This window comes from Athene noctua, chromosome 1, assembly GCF_965140245.1.
Source record: "Athene noctua chromosome 1, bAthNoc1.hap1.1, whole genome shotgun sequence".
Taxonomy (NCBI): Eukaryota; Metazoa; Chordata; class Aves; order Strigiformes; family Strigidae; genus Athene; species Athene noctua.
This window is the reverse complement of record NC_134037.1, coordinates 29,351,614-29,369,400: the sequence shown is the minus strand read 5'-3', so window position 1 is coordinate 29,369,400 and position 17,787 is coordinate 29,351,614. Positions and strand designations below refer to the sequence as shown.

General features: G+C 39.6%; 1 protein-coding gene across 6 annotated transcripts in view; it reads right to left on the bottom strand.

Annotated features, from left to right (window-relative positions):
• Positions 1–805: 805 nt before the first annotated feature.
• Positions 806–17,787, bottom strand: part of BEND6 (BEN domain containing 6) — a 28,230-nt gene continuing 11,248 nt past the window's right edge. For 5 of the 6 annotated variants that reach the window (XM_074895786.1, XM_074895789.1, XM_074895785.1 and 2 more), the window contains 8 exons: positions 16,101–16,329; positions 15,849–15,994; positions 15,248–15,346; positions 14,702–14,903; positions 9,343–9,560; positions 7,808–8,000; positions 5,820–5,958; positions 806–2,748 (listed from right to left, as the gene is read on the bottom strand). In XM_074895786.1, coding sequence (XP_074751887.1) covers positions 2,481–2,748; positions 5,820–5,958; positions 7,808–8,000; positions 9,343–9,560; positions 14,702–14,903; positions 15,248–15,346; positions 15,849–15,994; positions 16,101–16,296 — 1,461 coding nt within the window. In that variant the 5' untranslated portion in view covers positions 16,297–16,329 and the 3' untranslated portion in view covers positions 806–2,480. The remainder of the gene's footprint in view (positions 2,749–5,819; positions 5,959–7,807; positions 8,001–9,342; positions 9,561–14,701; positions 14,904–15,247; positions 15,347–15,848; positions 15,995–16,100; positions 16,330–17,787) is intronic. The other variant, XM_074895791.1, reaches the window with a different exon arrangement.

Below are 17,787 nucleotides of genomic sequence, written 5' to 3'. Positions count from 1 at the left end.
TCTCAAGAGTTTGTCAGAGTCGTTTTGAAAAAACAGTCATATTGTCTTCTTTTTTGGTGATACTGCAAGTATGGCTTTTCTGTTAACTGTGTGTAGTTGTGTAAAAGCAATTTTTTTTTTATCTAGTGGAATAACATCAGTCCTGTACTCTAGCAGAGAGGAAGATACTGGCTCTTTGCAGCTTTCTCCCTCTTTACCCTTTGGTAAAACATAAAAATGTCTCATTCTCTATGTTGCTCTTTTTGTCCAGAACACCCATTCTCTCCATGGCCCATGCCTGGAATTAGGCCCTTCACCCTACCATGAAAATCCCCCTTTACTCTTTGTGGTGAGCTTCCAGCCCCTCTGGTTTTCCTTTAACAATGTACCTGGTCAGCAGAATAGAAAAGCAGATAGTACAGTGTGATCTGCAGTGCTGCACCAGCAACAGGGAGAGCAGCTGCTCATGTTTGGCTCCCTGTACCTGCCTAAGTTCTTCTACAGCTCCCAAACAACCCAACATCTGCAGCTGTGCAGTATCAGCTGTTACAGCTTTAAGGTTACACAGCCCTTGTAAGGTGGGCCAACCCCTTCCCCAGCTAAAAATTACAAGTTTTACAAAAGATGGCTTCAGAACAATTATTAGACAAAAAGAGGGGGAAAAAAAAAACAACAAACCTAGCGAGAGAGAAAACACAACTTTACATGTTATAGCATACAACAGAGGCTGATGAAAAGGCCCCAGAAGACAGTAAGGACAATAAAATAGAACTAAGACATAGCAATGTTTCATTTTATTTGATAGAAAGTTGCTTCAAAAATATGATTAACTATATACATTCTTATATGCTGTACATACAATTGCATATACAAAATGTACATAATAGCAAACATCTTTCTATTACATTTTATAGATTGTAGTTAATAACATGAGATAGAACTTACATCGTATTTCATACCTTTTATCCTGATCCTATCTATAAGGAATTGATAGACATGAGCGATGAAAAAGGCTAGCAGATCACTCAAACCCCAGCCCACACAGAAGCTGTCTCCACAGCTCATTTTATTAGTGCATTGTTCCAGTACAGTTAGGTTTGCAGCACTTTGCTTTAGAGGTATTTGGCTGCTAACCTTATCCTCAGATTTTTTTCCTGCCATTCACCCTAATACTATTTCTAATTTTATTTCTGTAACCCATATCTCCTCAAATCAAGCTAGATTTCTTCAACTTCATGTTGTTTTGGTTTTTTTCACCTTGATTCCTTAGTTGCTTATTTGTCACATAAGAAATAGATTTAACTATTGGTATTCTCTGTTCTGGAAAGAAGTCCACTCAAGCACAAAAACTATAATCCAATGTTCTCCCCTTCCCATGCTACCTGCACACTGTAAACTTGGAATCAGTCTGCGAGGAAAAACATGTACCTTCCCTCCTCCTCCTCCTCACGGAATTACAGGGTGTGAGACTGCCAGCCGCTCCCTGGGACAAGTGGTGTCAGATCTGAGGAGGAACTGCCCAGTTACTGGGATTTTTCTATCCCATGAGGAATGCTCTACCTGTCCAACCTCTCTCCAAGCAAGAGGTAGCATACCAAAATCGAAACACAGGGAGTAGAGGCTGGCAACTCTGCCCTTTACTAGTTGCTTTCAAGAGATTGTCCTCTATTTCCTGACTGGAGGGATCAGGTACCCTTATCCTATGGATCTGATGTTCAGGGAAGAAGAGTGAGAGCTGCCAAAGAATACCAGCAGCAGAACACCTGCGAGAGAAGCCACAGCCTCCACAACCAAACAGGCTATCCTGGAGGACTCTTGAGCTCTCCTGAGCTGAGAGGGAACATGGCTTCTTTCACTGCCTTTCTAACTTTCAGAGGTTAAAAATGAGCTGCTTCTTTCCTGCAGACATCTTGAGAGCTGCAGTTTTATTGCCCTAAGAATGTTTTCTTCTTTCCAAGTTAACAGCATCCTTAAATATCTATTTTATTTCTTCTTCTCTGCTCATGTGGTCCTGTGCTTTCTAACACTGTGCTGGCCATAGTCTTCATTTCACTAGGAAATTTTTCTGGTTTCATATCTCTATATCTTTTTTGTATTAATATGCAATAGCTTTCTCTGATCGGCAAAGCGGTTTTCCATCAGCTGTCAAGGTGAAAGCAAGGAGATTAAAAGGTTCCTCTTATATGCTCTTTTGGTATTACTTTAATTTTTTTTTCCAACTAAGGGGAACTTATATTCTTCAGAACAAGTTCATATTTTTTTAATTACTGCATAACATGCGTATGTTCAATAATATCTTAAAGCCAAATATATTAGTATGCCTTCATTTTTTTCTAGGCTGTGGGATTTTGATTTGTTTGAGAAAATGGTTTTCAGATTTCTAGTGTGCTTGCAGTATCTCTGTCTACTGTTGCTAGGCCTATTTAGAGGTTATTTATTTTTTATTTTATACTACTTCTTAATCTCTGTTGAGAATTTGAACTGGTATGAAATACCTTCTGTTATTCCTTGTCTGAATTCCTGAGATCCTGTCTGCAACCTTGGTTGGGAGAGGGTGCTGGTGAGTTTCTGGCAAGATGAGAATCCATCTTAGAAGAAGTGGGCTTGAAACACTCCAGTTGACCTTGTGGGGTGGGAGGTGGAGGAGTCAGATGGCTGTCATTTCGCTGAATTTGTGCGTTAGCAGCTGGTGAATTGTCATTCTGCTGGTCTTGTGTACTGGGAGGAACAGCCAAAGAGATGATGCCCTGAGGAGCAGCTGTTGAACCACTGTTGAGACAATTTGTAACAAAGCTTGAAGTATTAACACTAAATGTGCAATTATGACTGTTCTAAGTTTCTGAGCAGCCGTTTGTTTAGTAGCTAGTTAACCAGTTTTCTTCATTGAAACATTCCCCTTTTCCTTGTTTCACCTCAGCCTTATAGATCTGAGATGGTGACTTGTCTGTCTTGTTGGATTTGACTCCAAATTCCTTCTCTTGAATTGTAATTGTATTCTGGGGAAAGGCAGAGAAGGTGAGCAAGGAAGGAGGAACAGCAAGGGAGGAGATCAAAACTCCAATATCACGAGTTTTAAAAGTTAGTAACTTGTGTGTACGTTGTTACTAAAGGTACTGCAAGACAGGATTTTCTTTTGACCCCCTCCCTGTACTTCATTGCTGGAAAGTGAACTGAAAGAGTGAGTTTATAAGCACTTTTAAATTCTCCTAATTTTCTAACAGAAAAAACTTGTGTTATCTGAGTTAAAGGAATCATCACTGTTATCTTGATTACTTACAAGGTGCTTAAATGCCTTTACAGTGAGGAAATTCTGAACAGATGTAAAATGAATCAATTATAAATGCATTTTAATAAGGATCCATTCAAGAGGGACTATGCAGGCAGTATCTTCATTGGTTTCAATGGATGTTGGCCTGGATTTTACATTATCAATAACAGACATAAAGACATTTTTAAGATATCAAGTTTAAACTGAAAGGTCTATAGGCAATATTAAAAAACAACCCAGAATTGTTACAGTGCTAGCTCAAGATCCCCCCATCAAGGCTTCAGGAATACTGTGTCTGTACATGAGAAGACTCAGGAATTAGCAAAATTTATGGATTCATCTGGTGAAGATAAAGATGTAAAATATAAAGTATTTAAGATTTAATACTTTCAAAGAAGACAAGCTCTGTGTTCCTGGGCTGCCACTTTTACCACCTGTGTCAAGGACAAGGAAATATACTACAGTGAATCAATACACTGTATATTACAAATACAGAGGACCTCTGTTTTAAGAAGTTTTCTCATCTCTAGAAGAAAAAACATTAACATAGCAAACCCTATTTTAACCATGCTGGTGCATTTGTTTATTGTTTCCAGATGGGAAAATCTGTGTATGTGGATTCTTCCAATAGATATTATCTGAGTATTTCTCGAGTAGTATTTCATAGACTACTGGTGGTCCATGGAGTACTACTAGGTGGCTTAGAGAGGAATTTTAGGAGCAAAGCACTGCTACTTTTCAAACAGTTGTGTCATAACAACATCAAATATCTTGTGATAGTTTTGTTTGGTGGAGTTTTTTTGTTGTTATGAAGTGTCTTACACTTGCAAATATGGATTTTAAAACATGCACGAGAACTAAACTAAGAAGTAAAATATTACTTCAGTATAGAAAGTCTAAGTAAGGACAGATTTTTTCTCCCTGTCTCATTGATTTTAATCTGTTCCTTCTTAATCTCTTATCCTGTTCCTGAGGACAGGTTGAGAGCTGGGACTGTTTAGCCTCAAGAAGGCTCAAGCGGATCTTATCTACATGTATTAATATCTGATGGGAGCGTGTAAAGAAGATGGAGCCTTTTCTCAGTGGTGCCCAGTGGCAGAACCAGAGGCAATGGCAAGAAACTGAAACAAAGGAGGTGCCATCTGAACATCAGGAAACACTTTTTCACTGTGAGGGTGACTGAGCACTGGCACAGGTTGCCCAGAGAAGTTGTGGAGTCTCCATCTTTGGAGATACTCACATGACCTGTACATGGCTCTGAGAAACCTTGTCTAGGTGACCCTACTTTGAGCTGCTGGGGTTGGACTCGCCAATCTACAAAGGTCCCTCGCAACCTGACTTCTTCAATATGTACATTTGGGATATGTGGAAACAGCACTATGCAAATGCAGTGTTTCATGTGATAGTGCTGCGTGCCCTCAAGATCATCAAAATTTTTGCTGCTTGCAGCACATCTAACAACATACATCTCTTCCTTATGCTTCAGTGACGTGTGACTGTTGAGATGACTGTTCAAATCAGCAAAATTCTGTGCAGTCGCAGAACAGAAGCAGCATCGAAACCATAAGTTTCCTTTTTGCAGCATGGCTTTCTGAAAATTCACATAATCGTTTCTTCTGTTTATTCTAGAGACATAAGTTGTCCGGCAACCACAGGTTAAACAGTCTCCTTTTTCTACTGGGAGGAAGTCCTCCTCCTTTTTTATTGATACTTCCATCTGCTCAGGCACAAATGCATAGTCCATGCTATGAATCTCATTATAATATTCTTCTTCTGTGTCAAAGAAGAGATTACCACAAAGGCCACAGAAGTATTTAGTCTGTATCTCCTGGTTATGATGCTCTTGGAAATGTCGCTGTAGTGTTCTGACTTTACGGAAATGATTTCTGCATAAGCCACAGCAGTATCTGTGAAATGCATGGCTTTCTAAGGACATGCAGGGTTGTTTAACGCTCTCTTCAGATTCAAGCATCTCACAAGTAGATGATTTCACTGATGATAGTGATGAGTTCAGCAATTTTTATTTAGTCTTGTTCACAAGGTAAGAATGCCCATAATAAGCAAGCTGTTATTTAATAATTCCTCTGCCCCAATAGTTTAGACTGTTTTGGTGGTAAAAGATTGCTAAGTTAGCTCTCCTATACTACTTTTATCAGTAGGTAAAAAAGAGGTGTGATTTTCCTTTACTTGTGCGTTGAGGCACAACAAGTGACGTGAAAATGGAATTGACTCTGAAGAGACTACAGAGAATAATAAGAAAAATAAGTAATGCCAAAACTAAAATAGACATATTGATCAAAGTAACTCCATGTGTTTACTTCTGTATTCTCTTCCTGTAATTTAATAACCTTATGCTCCTTTGTCTAGAATGAACAACTTCTTTTGTGCTGTTAAGCTGGACTGCTTCTTTATTACACACTTTTTGTACAAGGTTACAAAAATATTTACCTACTTGGCAATGCATATATGAACACAAGTCTTCATGGTAATTTTAAGACTTTTAGATTTTGTTACCGTAGAGTAATATATGGAATTACACACTGCATGCTGCAATTCTTTTTTTAAGACTTACCAAAAGCTATGCTTCTGAAAAGCACCTGAGTTAAGATCTTTGCTTAAAATTGGCTTCTTGGTGCAATTGTTCAGTTTTTGTCCCATCATTCTCCTAATTAAAGCATCATCTGTGTTTGGAAACAACTGTTTTGTGATTCCTGCAAAACAAAGAGAAGATACATATGAGGCCTCCAAATCAGGGAAACAACAGATGTATGATCTAAAATGTAGTTCATGCATCTTTGAAATTTCCAGCTACTTCGACTTCAGCTCTAGTTACTTCGAAGTCTTCACACACTGCTGAACAGATTTTGCACATGCCAGCTCTGTGCCTTCCATCTTGCTGTGCCTACTCTTGGTAGACTCCAAGAGGACTCCAAAGCCACAAGGCCTTTCTGTATTGCTCATCCTCTCTCCCTTGATTGTTCATCCTTGATTGCCCGCCCTCTCTGTTCTTGATCAGAGACTCCTTTTCCTATCCTCATCAGTCCTCATGCCTCTGAATCTTACAGTTTTTGTTCATTAATTTACATTTGCAGGTGATATCTCTTTCCCTAAAAATTTTCCTTCTGTTTTACCTGGCTGACTGTTTTTAATGGAATACTAACAGCACTTGACATCAGGAATGCAATTCTTGCTCCCCTCTTCTCCATCATTTTTCCTTCCCTTGATTTTTCCCCCCTTTCATTTCATTTTGAAGTCTTGCAGTTTCCATCTTCTTTAAATAATCTTATCTACTAACTCCTAGGCTAAATAATGTAATCTACTAATTCCCAGGCTTCCTTTTTATTTTTCTTTTTATCTTGTATAATGTTGACACTTTTCTATTTGAATCCAGGAGTGTTCTCATTTCCCTTAACAGACTTCTTTGACTTGTCTATAAGCTCCCCTTTGTCACTGAATTCTACACAGCATGCTGTATTCAGTGTCCAGATTATTTTCTCTGGTTCCCTTTTCAGTTTTGCCTGGCCCCTTCCTCAGAATTGACCTTTAGAAAAGTCACTAGTAGCTTTTAGATCTATAGAATTATTTAGGTTGGGAAAGACCTTTAAGATCATCAAGTCCAACCATTCTTCTCATCCCATTAAATCTTTTAAATATTTCTCATATATCATTCTGAAACTGTCTCATCTTATGTCTTCTAAATAAGTTTTCACTATCTTACACACTCTTTTCCCTCTTGACTTTGGGCCTTTTCTCTAGCTAGGTTCTTAAGGAAAAGAGGTTTCTGCAACTGGTAACTTTTGAAACTGCTGGAAAACTTCAACAAAACTGGACCAAGGTACAGGAACTGGAGCTAAGAAGGGAAGCGAACTGAGAAAACTGGGAAAGTCCAAGGGAATGGCAACGGAAGAGGGATTCTAGCACAAGAATTTAGGCTATGTTGTTCAAGTATTAAGCTATAGGTGTGAATCCAATAAAAATCTGTGTTCATGTGCTCACAAAATAGTTTTCTTTAAAGGTGCTACTTCCATCTGAAATGATTCTCTTTCCTATGCACCAAACATTTTCTGCCTTAAACTTCAGCATAAAACAAATTTTGTTTCTCTGATCACTACTTCTGTCTTCTATACTTATTCTCTCCTTTTGCCTCCAGCACTATTTAAAATGTCAGAATTCATAACATTCACTAACTTCAGAATATAGCAGACATAATTTTAAACTTGATCCAAGTGTGTCCTCTATATGCCTTCCCTCATCTGTTATCATCATGCTCCAAGTTTGACTGTTGTAGGTTAACCTTTCAAAGGCTAAAACAATTTACAGTATCACTGTGCCTGAGTAGTGACCTAAATAAAACCCACAAAATTTACACAATAGAAATACTACTACTTAGCATTTCACTGACAATATTTGTAACAGATGGTTTTAAAAAGTATGTAGCTGAAGAAGGAAATATGAAACAGCACATCACCTGAGTAGACCAGCTGTTAAGCATTACAGCCCCTCCCTCAGACAAAGCCTATCAAGTCAGTACCACATTGAGTAATGTTAACAAGTCATCACCTATGATTTCCTGAACTTCATTCTGATTCATAGCTGGTTTTGCTGCTTTATCCTTTGAAGAGGAGGACTTTGCACCTGTCAGGCTGTGTGTAGCCATGTATTCATGTGTATAAAGTGCTTGCATCAAGTCATTTATAAACTTTTGAGGTTTGCTCTTGTTACAAAGTGCAATCTGCCACTTTTCGATCTTGAACTGGAAAACAAAATTGGTCATAGACATAACTATTGCAGTTCTCTAGAAATATTATATAGTATTATCTCTGAAATATTTTTTTTAATTTTCTGTTTTTAAACCACAAACGTAATCTCTGCAAACCGCGTGCTTGACATTAACACTGCACAGCATTCAACATTTGCAACTATACACACAGGTTGATTTTTTTTTTTTTCAGAAGCAAGAGTAAGGCAGACTAAGGACCCCATTCATCCTAGCAAACACTTCACCAAACAATCCTTATTACTCACTAGTGGAGACAGGACATGTTCAGAAATATCTAAATCCTTCTGCTTGCACTCCATGCAGGCTGGCTGTGGTCCAGTTCTGGCATGGATTCTGTACAGCCTCAGAAGCATGGCACTATGCCCAAGCTAATATTCCTGCCTCCAAGCAGACATGCCCTAAGAACTGTGACATCTGGTCCTGGGCTTTGAGAGTGACTTCTACACACAGCAATTGTACAGCCTAAGTATCTGAACTCTCCTAATGGGCAGTTTTGAGCTACCTCTATTAAGTAAGTCTAGGTTGCTTAGAAAATTAGGTATTTTTATTTCTTTGGAGATGTTAGGTCAAATTTTATGTATTGCAATATTCAGTCAAAACATCACACCTTGATAATTGTTAATAAATTTCTTTGGGTTTTAGGACCCCTTGACAACAGACAAGAATGATTTCCACTGGTTAGCATGACTCAGTGCCTAAGAATGTTTATGTAAATTGTGAATGCAGAAGCTAGAATTATTCTTTTGGTTATATCTTTATAGTTTTCACGTACAGCCTCTGTGCCTCAGTTTTCTTGTACAGCCTCTGTGCCTCAGATTTCTCAGTTATGCTCTGTTAGAATTACAGAGAATGGGGGAACATTTTTATTCAGTATGTATTTCTACTGGCCAGTATCTTGAACAAGAGCAGAAATATACCATTCTCCATTTACTTCTTATAGTTTAAACAGACTGCTGGTATTTTTCTTAGATAATCTCTGAAACACTACCATTCCCCTTTAGCAACCAAAACGTTAGGCTCAAAGTTATTCCTGGATCTCAGTATTTCCTCCATGCATCCACATTCTGCCCTTAGTCACAGATGTGCAAAGCCACCGACATTAAAACGAGTTTGAGAGTGGACCGACACACTGATTTGACCAGTGTTTCTCATGAAAAAAGCCTCCTGCACAAAAGGAGATCATGAGTCACGTCATCAACTGAATGACAGTAGGATTTTAACAGATGCTTATTTTTTATATTTGTTATACTATAACAGTAATGTTTGTACTGTATAAATATTTAATTTTTATGCCTGACATTGCCTTTTAACTGACCTGTTTTTCGGTCTGTTGCTCCTCATCTTCTGCATTCAAAGTTATTGGTGAGCTGGAGTTACTGTGCATCGCTGCATATGAATCTGCTAATGGATTGTTAGATGCCTTCCAAACAGCATGTGAATGCAGACTGGATGTAGATGATGTCACTCCCCCTTTAAGCAGTGCTTCAGCCATCCCTACCAGTTCCTCAAAATGGGTGACTGCCTGTGGCAATACTGAAATCAAATGGAAAGTGAGGGGTAAAATAGTAACTGAAGCTTTCAGAGTCTAATTACATACGCATGTATATTTTTGCAATTAAATTCCTGTCATAAGGCAAGAGTGTCAAAGTAGTCAGCAAAGATGCTTTAACATACTTTTTTCCTATTCTCTCCTATATTTTCCTGCCATTTTGCTGTCCCCACCCATGAAGATCTGGTCTCTGTTTCTAGAATAGGATAGATCAGTTCTCTGCAAGGCTAAGAGATACCATTAGTTTATGCCCATCATGGCACTAAACAGGCTATTTATCTTTTGTCTTTTTGCTATCTCAAAATCTCTACAAGTCTGTAAAGCATTGAATATGGGATAAGTAATGTTATGTCTGAACTTTTTTTCTTCAAAGAAGTTACATAGACTTTTTTTCCTTTTGTCCCTTTTTTAATCTATAGAGAATATCTTTTAAATAATCTTTTCTCCAAGTAGTATTTATTTTCAAATGTAAACTTTTATTGACTCCATCAAGAAAAATAAATTCTGACCAGAAAGGATGCAAGGAGTGAAGAATGGGCAAGACACAGAATCACTAAATTACAGAAAATACCATAAAAGTCCAATACAAGTGCTTAAGGTGCAAGGAAAGTGGATGTAAAAGTGTAAGAAAAGTTGTCAGACACTAACAAAATGTTTAAAAATAATATTCAAAAAGGTGAAGAAGAATGATTCAAACCTAGATAAATAACATAGGGAATGGAATCAGGTGGGCAATGAAACTGATAAGCACTTGCAGAATCATATGACAATAAAAAAAGAAAAAAGACACTAGACTGTCTAGGGATGGTATGATATAGCTGGCAAGGGAAGGAGCAAATCCTCTTTAAACCTTATTCATTCACTAATGGTTTGAAATTTTGGATTCAGTCTTGGCTGCCCCAGAGTAAGGGATGGAGACAAATAAGAGGGGCTTCAGAGATGATCACTAAGTGATGTAAGATTAATTTATAAAAGAACAGAATGGTTCACCTCTGGGAAAGGACTAGATTTGTTGCACCTGGAACTAACTCAGATTATCAATAATGAGGAATTACCAAAGTAATTAGAAATGAGATAATTCTAGAACAAATAAAATTCAACAGTTAAAAGACTGCAGAGTATTAGAGAGGCTGAGACAGAGATATGCACTTGGTTTCAGAACCATGGTACTGTGGCAGACACCAGAGAGAATGAAGCACCCTGGACTCCCGTGACCCATAAGAGCAGGACTCTGCTTCAGTCCCCACCCTCCAGCATTACAACCAAGACCAGATATGAAGCTTTAACAGCTGCAGACACCCGCAAGCGAGGTCTGCAAGGAGGAACTGTACCAGCAGCACACCGTGTATGCCACAGAAGGAAGTGACGAGTGCTTGTAGTGGGTGACTTTCTGTTGAGGGGCACTGAGGTGCCCATCTGCCAACCTGACAGGGAGTCACAAGAGGCATGCTGCTCTGTCTGAGATGTTGCTGAGAGGGTGTCACAACTTGTCAGGAGCACAGACTGCTTACTATCTATCCATTGCTACACTTTCATGTGGACACGAATGACACCACAAGCTGGAACCTGGGCAGAATCAGGGAAGACTACAAAGCCCTGTGGGTATAAGGGAAAAGTATTGGTACTCAAGTTATCTTTTCTTCCACTTTACCAGTTAGAGGAAAGAGTGCAGCCAGAAACAGACGTATAATGCAAATCAAATTCTGGCTTCATGGCTGGTGCCATCATGAGGGTTTTGACTTTTATGACAATAGGACATTCTTCAATGACTATAGCCTGCTAGGGAGAGATGGAATCCACCTGTCTAGAAGAGGCAAAGGAATCTTTGGCAGCAGGCTGGCCAACTTGGTGAGGCGGGCTTTAAACTAAAGGTCTTGGAGGGCAAGGTCCAATGTGGCAATGCTCATGCCATTGCAACCAACTGGGGAATAAGCTGGGCCAACCAGAGCAGCGACAAATGTTCCTTAGCTGCCTCTCAAGATGAGAACCAGAAGACCAACCACCTCAAGTGTATGTATACCAATGCTGCCTGGGGAACAAACAGGAGGAATTGGAGCTCTGTGCCCAGTCAGGAAGTTATTATATTGTAGGAATAACTGAAACATGGTGGGACAACTCACATGACTGGAGGATCACAATAGGCTGTTTCATAAAGACAGGCAGGGAGGAACAGGAGGAAGAGTTGCACTGTATAGAGAGAGAACCTTGAATGTATAGAAGTCAACAGTGGTGATTGTGGAAGCCCTATCAAATGCTCACGGGTCAAGATCAGAGGGGTCATCTCCCAAGGGGGATCTTACAGTAGGCGTCTGCCTACTATATTTGGGTCACTTAAGCAAGCTTCAGGCCAAGAGAATCAGTCATTTGTTGGAAGAATGATATAGCAGCTATATGTCATCTGTCAAGTTCCTGCAATGTGTAGAGGACCGCTTCCTCATACAAATGTTAGATGTGCCAACCAGGAATGAGGCACTGCTGGACTTGCTACTCGCAAACCAAGAAAACCTGCTTTGTAGTATTTCTCTTGGTGACAGCCTTGGCTGCAGTGATCACAATATCATGGAGTCAGGGATCCTGCTGAGCACACTGAAGGTTAGTACTAAGGTAAAGCTTTTAGATTTTAGAAGAGCAAACTTCAGCTCAATCAGCTCAGTTGGGAGGGATTCCATGGGAAGCTTCCATGGAAGATAAAGTTGTTAGCAGGTGCTGGGAGTTTTTCCAGAATGCTCTCCTAGAAGCACAAAAACAGTTCATCCCCTTTAAAGATAAGGGAAGTAGGCAGAGCAAGAGACCGCCTTGGCTTAACTGCAAGTTTCTAAGTCTTCTCAAATCGAAAAGAAAAGCATATCAGAGATGGAAAAATGGACAAATACCTGTTAAGAACCACAAGGACATTGCCAGGGCATGCAGAGATGAAGTTAGAAAAGCAAAAGCTCAGCTTGAATAGAAATTGGTCAGAGGTGTCAAAAAACTACAAGAAAGGGTTCTTCAGGTACGTAAACAATAAGCAGAAACAGAAGGAAAATACTGGCCTGCTGTTAAACAGAAGAGGTGAATCAGTCACCAAACCCACTAAAAAACCCATAGGTTTTCAACTTTTTCTTTATCTCTGTCTTTATGAGCACTATTCAGCCCCAGGCCTTGGGAACAAAAATCCAGGTAAATGCAAACACAGATCCACTGTCAGTGAAGGAAGAATTGGTATGTGAACTGTTACGGGATCTTGACCTCTGTATATTGATGGCCCTGTCATTATCCACCCGAGGGTGTTCAGAGAGCTGGCTGACATCGTTGCAAGGGCACTCTCCATAGTCTTTGAGAAACTGTGGAGATCAGGGACATCCCAGAAGACTGGAAGAAGGCTAATGTCACCCCTGTCTACCAGAAAGGCTTAAAGAAGGATCCAGAAAATTATAGGCCCATCAGTCTTACTTCAGTCCCTGGAAAAGTTATGGAACAAATCCCCCTGGGCACTATCACATGTGAAATCACAAATGAAACACACGACTGGGAAAAGCCAGCATGGATTCACCAAGGGCAAATCATGTTTGACAAACCTGATGGCCTTCTATGACAAAGTAACCTGCTCAGTTGATGTGGGGTGAGCAGTAGACATTGTCTACCTGGATTTCTCCAAGGCTTTTGATACACTCCCCCTAAGTCTCCTCCTAGAAAAACTGATACATTGTGGTCTAGACAAGTGGTCTGTGTGGTGGGTGGGGAACTGGCTGACAGGCTGACCCAGAGAGTGGTGGTAAATAGCTCCTTTTCAAGCTGGCAGCCTGTCACAAGCAGGTCCCCTGGGGATCGATATTGGGCCCAACACTGTTTAAAATCTTCATAAGTGATCTGGATGACGAGATCAAATGTACTCTGATGAAGTTTGGTGACGATACCAAACTGAATCGGGAAGTGGACACTTTGGAAGGGAGAGCCACCCTCATGGAAGATCTGGATAAACTGGAGGAGTGGGCTAACAAAAACCTCAGGAATTCAACTAGAACAAGTGTAAGGTCTTGCACCTGGGAAAACATAATCCAGGAGTGCAGCACAGACTGGGATCTACCCAACTGATCTCTGTGGAAAGGGAACTGAGGGTCCTGGTGGACAACAAGCTCAATATGAGTGAACACTGTGCTGCTGCATCAGCGACAGAGAAAGCCAACAGGATGCTTGGTTGCACCAACAAGGGCATCACCAGCAGAGATAAAGGAGTCATTGCCTCATTCTACTGAGCCCTTGTCAGGCCACTCCTGGAAAACTGTGTTCAGTTTTGGTTCCTGCTATACAAAAAAGATGTGGACAGGCTGGAGAGGGTCCAGAGGAGGGCCACAAAGATGATCAAAGGACTGGGGAGCCTGCCACATGAGGAAAGGCTGGGAGAATTGGGTTTGTTCAGCCTTGAGAAGAGAAAGCTTGGGGGGGAGACCTCATCACCATGTTCTGTAATTTGAACGGTGGCTACAAAGAAGATGGAGACTCCCTTTTTACAAGGAATCACATGGAAAAGACAAGGGGTAATGGGTACAAGTTACTTCTGGGGAGATTCTGACTGGACACAGGAGGAAAACTTTTTGACAATGAGAACAATCAGCCACTGGAATAATCTTCCAGGGAAATGGTGGATTCCCCAACACTGGACACTTAAAATTCAGCTGGACAGACTGCTGGGCCATCTTGCCTGGACTGTGCTTTTGCCAGAAATGTTGGACCAGATGATCCTTGAGGTCCCTTCCAACCCGGGATTCTATGATTCTATGAAATTTCAGTAGATCAGGAAAGATGACTAATAAATAAGGTTAGTTGGACTGGTCAGTGGAGTGTTTGAGCTTAGCCGATGGTTATACACAGCATACAGAAAGGTTCTCTTGGGAACAACTGACAGGATTTAGACAGATTTTTTAATTTCTAACTGTGTGATTGCATGGCCTCCGTGTAAGACAGTTTTTTCTAAGTGCTGCCAGAATTAAATGTTGCCATGTATCAAAGACTGATGCTAATGGTAGGCCTTGATCGTGTCAAGTGCTTAAGCATCCATAATTCCCATCCAAATGGCCTCTTATAAATCAAGCTTCTCATGACCTTAAGGCTTTCCTCTTCATCAAAATATTACCCCTGACTTTACCTTGAAGCATCACCAGGGACTGCCTTAGGCGGCAGTTTTCTCTCATGGTGTCTGTCAGTTTCCTCTTGAGACTTTTTATTTTGGCACACAGTTCTACCTTGGATAGTTGAAATAAAGGCTCTTCATCATCACTGCTACTTTCACTGTACAGAAAATTGCTTCCTGAATACGATTCTCTCTGAAAAAAATAAAACCGTGCTATCTAGAGCAACAACAACATAAAATTAAAGCGTTAAAACTAACATTCAGTTATCTGGCTAAATCAGAATACTTCATACACAGAATTCATACACAGAATACAGTAAGCAGACTCAGTCTATTTTAATAACAGCTGTTACTGAACATAGCAATTACCATTCCTGTTAAAATTAAAAATGAAATGCCAGTGTAATATGAAACTGTCAGGTAGTTCTCCATTCACCAGTTTTCTAAGGTAGTGTCTTTCAGAACACTTCACTAAAACAGAAGTCTTATGCCTCCCTAAACAAATGCATTTCAGTTTGCTTTTGCTTAATACATTAAAATTGCTGAAAATGAGATGTTTACCTGTTTGTTAATTAAAGATGTTTCAAGTTGACTCAGGATGGTGGCAGGAGCAGATGCCTGCAATGATTTCTTTCTTTTTATATGCTTCATCATCTTTCCCTGTAAACAAGATCATAATAGTGCCTTTGCATTTCTATAGAGCTTTTCATTACAGTATCTCATAGTATACCATAAACTTTTATTCACTGTGCACTTGACATACTTGGTTAGTATTTCTGAAAAATATGTTTGCACCTTTTTATTAAGATTTATGTTTTCTTTCCCTACATTTTGTCACTGCAGATCTCAGCACAATGCAAAGCTCAGAAAACCTGGTCTTTCTTATGCAGTGGTCAGATTTCTGTCTTACGGAAGAAAATGTAATGGAGCTACAGAGCACCCAAGTCTTGAATAGTGCTTTTCTATTTAAATAGCAAAGGACAAAATCTATTGGCCTAAATGATTACTCAGACAGGATATTGTACTGAGGTACCATGTGAAAATTGCCTGTATTCCTACCTTTACTATACATATTTTGTGTATTGTGAAGAATCAATAGTTACAGTCTATTTCATTCCATTATGGGCCTATCAGTATCAGGCATATAAAGACAGAAACTCACCTGTTCTTTATCCAGGTCACTGTCCTCACTTTCTGAGAATATCATTTCTATTCTCTTCCTCTTGCTTTTTCCAAGGACTTGTATTTTTGTAATTTCATCTGCTCGTAATATCTTTTGCATCATTTCCACCAGCTCTTGGGGGTCATCTGAAGTGATGGAAAAAAAAAGGCCAAAGCACAGAAAACTGTGTAGCAATACCTTATAACTAGATTAAAATTTTGTATCAGACAGATGCTCTGAAACTACACTCACCACTCATATACACAACTTTCACCAGATGCTTCTCTGTCTTTCTGTCTCCCACAGGCCAGTTTACTAGCACGTGCTCATTTGGTTTCAGAAGTCTTTCTAGTTCATTGTCATCACTGGGAAGGTTCTGTATCCACGAAGTCTCTCCAATTTGTAATGAATTATCATTTACAAAATCAAACAGTGTGAATTTTTTCATTGTTAAGTGATTTTCCTGTTACACAGACACCGCCTGCAGGATGTCATAGGAAAAATAGCTGTTACCATGTTATACCGCAGGAATGTTACAAGAACACTTTAAAAAGCCCCAAATAACCCTTCTATTCCTGGATATAGGTAATTAACCTTGTATGAAAATATCCTGTTAAGGAAGTGAAAACTAGCCAAGCAGCATGTTATATCTCCCCTGAAATATGGGAGGTGATCTGCTCAACACATGCACATCAGAGAGTTGCCTCCAAAACTATGCACAGAAAACAGCTTTCACTCACAAAGCCCTTGCTTCCACATTACTACTATGCCTAGTCTATCTCCTGGCCCTCTCTATTACTACTACATTTGCCCAAACAAACGTTTTCAGTCCAGCCTCTGACTAAAAGGTACAGGTGTGACAAAAACTCTCCCTAGAATGAAGGAAAATACTCGCTATACATGCTATTAAGAGTGATGTATGACTTCTAGGGCTCTTTTAATCATCTCACAGGCAGCACGATGATGTACAAATGTAGCCATAGAAAATCAGCCCAGAACAATCCAGGACAACTGACTGGGTGAGGGATGACCCATTCTGGCAGTGGAAAATTTGACATACAAAAGAAATGACAGGCTGAGGACTGGAAGAGAGCTGGGCTGCTTCATGAAGAATAAAAGCAACAAGGAGAACCCAAACCCAAATATATAGCTAAATCATTTGCTTACATAAAACAATATTTTTAAAGTGAAGGACCATTTCTGGGCTTTTTAAAGCACCGAAGTTCTACACTGAAAGAAGGGAACAAGTCATACTTCATGCTTTATTTTTCTAATTAAGCTGATATGCCTTACACAGAAGTATGAAATGTAACATATATTATTAAACTCCACTAGAAATATAATGGGTTCACTGAAGTGTTTCCATTATACTCATAGAAGATACTTTCTACTTTAAAATTAAATCAGATAAAACCAATAAAAATCTGGTTTTGTCAAACTTTGATCTTCTTTCCACCAAACATACAGTTTAGACTATCAGTTCATAAAGGTGAAGTACTTTTACAGAGCTGAAAACTCATGAATTCTCAGATGTGACAGTGTGATTTGCAATTTACTTGTCCTCAGTCAGTTGGAACCAAATCTAATGCCTCATGCAGAGCCTGTCAAAAATCTAACTCAGAGCTAGGAAAGAAGAATTACAGGGGCTATTATGTCAAAGTGAGAAAATCCAGCTGCAGTGCTCTAAGAAGCAACGTCAATTTGTTTGCAGAAGCCCAGCTCACCACTATTCACCATGTCTGTGCTACACCTCAACAGAGCTGGCTTTTCACACAGGGGTGAACTTGGTAATTTGCGAAAGACAGCTGCACTGTTGTCAACATATTTACTGATACAATGAGGCAGGTGGCATAAGAAATTGGCATTAAGAACAGTATGAAATATTTTATGCAGAATGTGTTGAGTGTGATAGCAGTAGGATTGTTTAGTACTGCCCTGC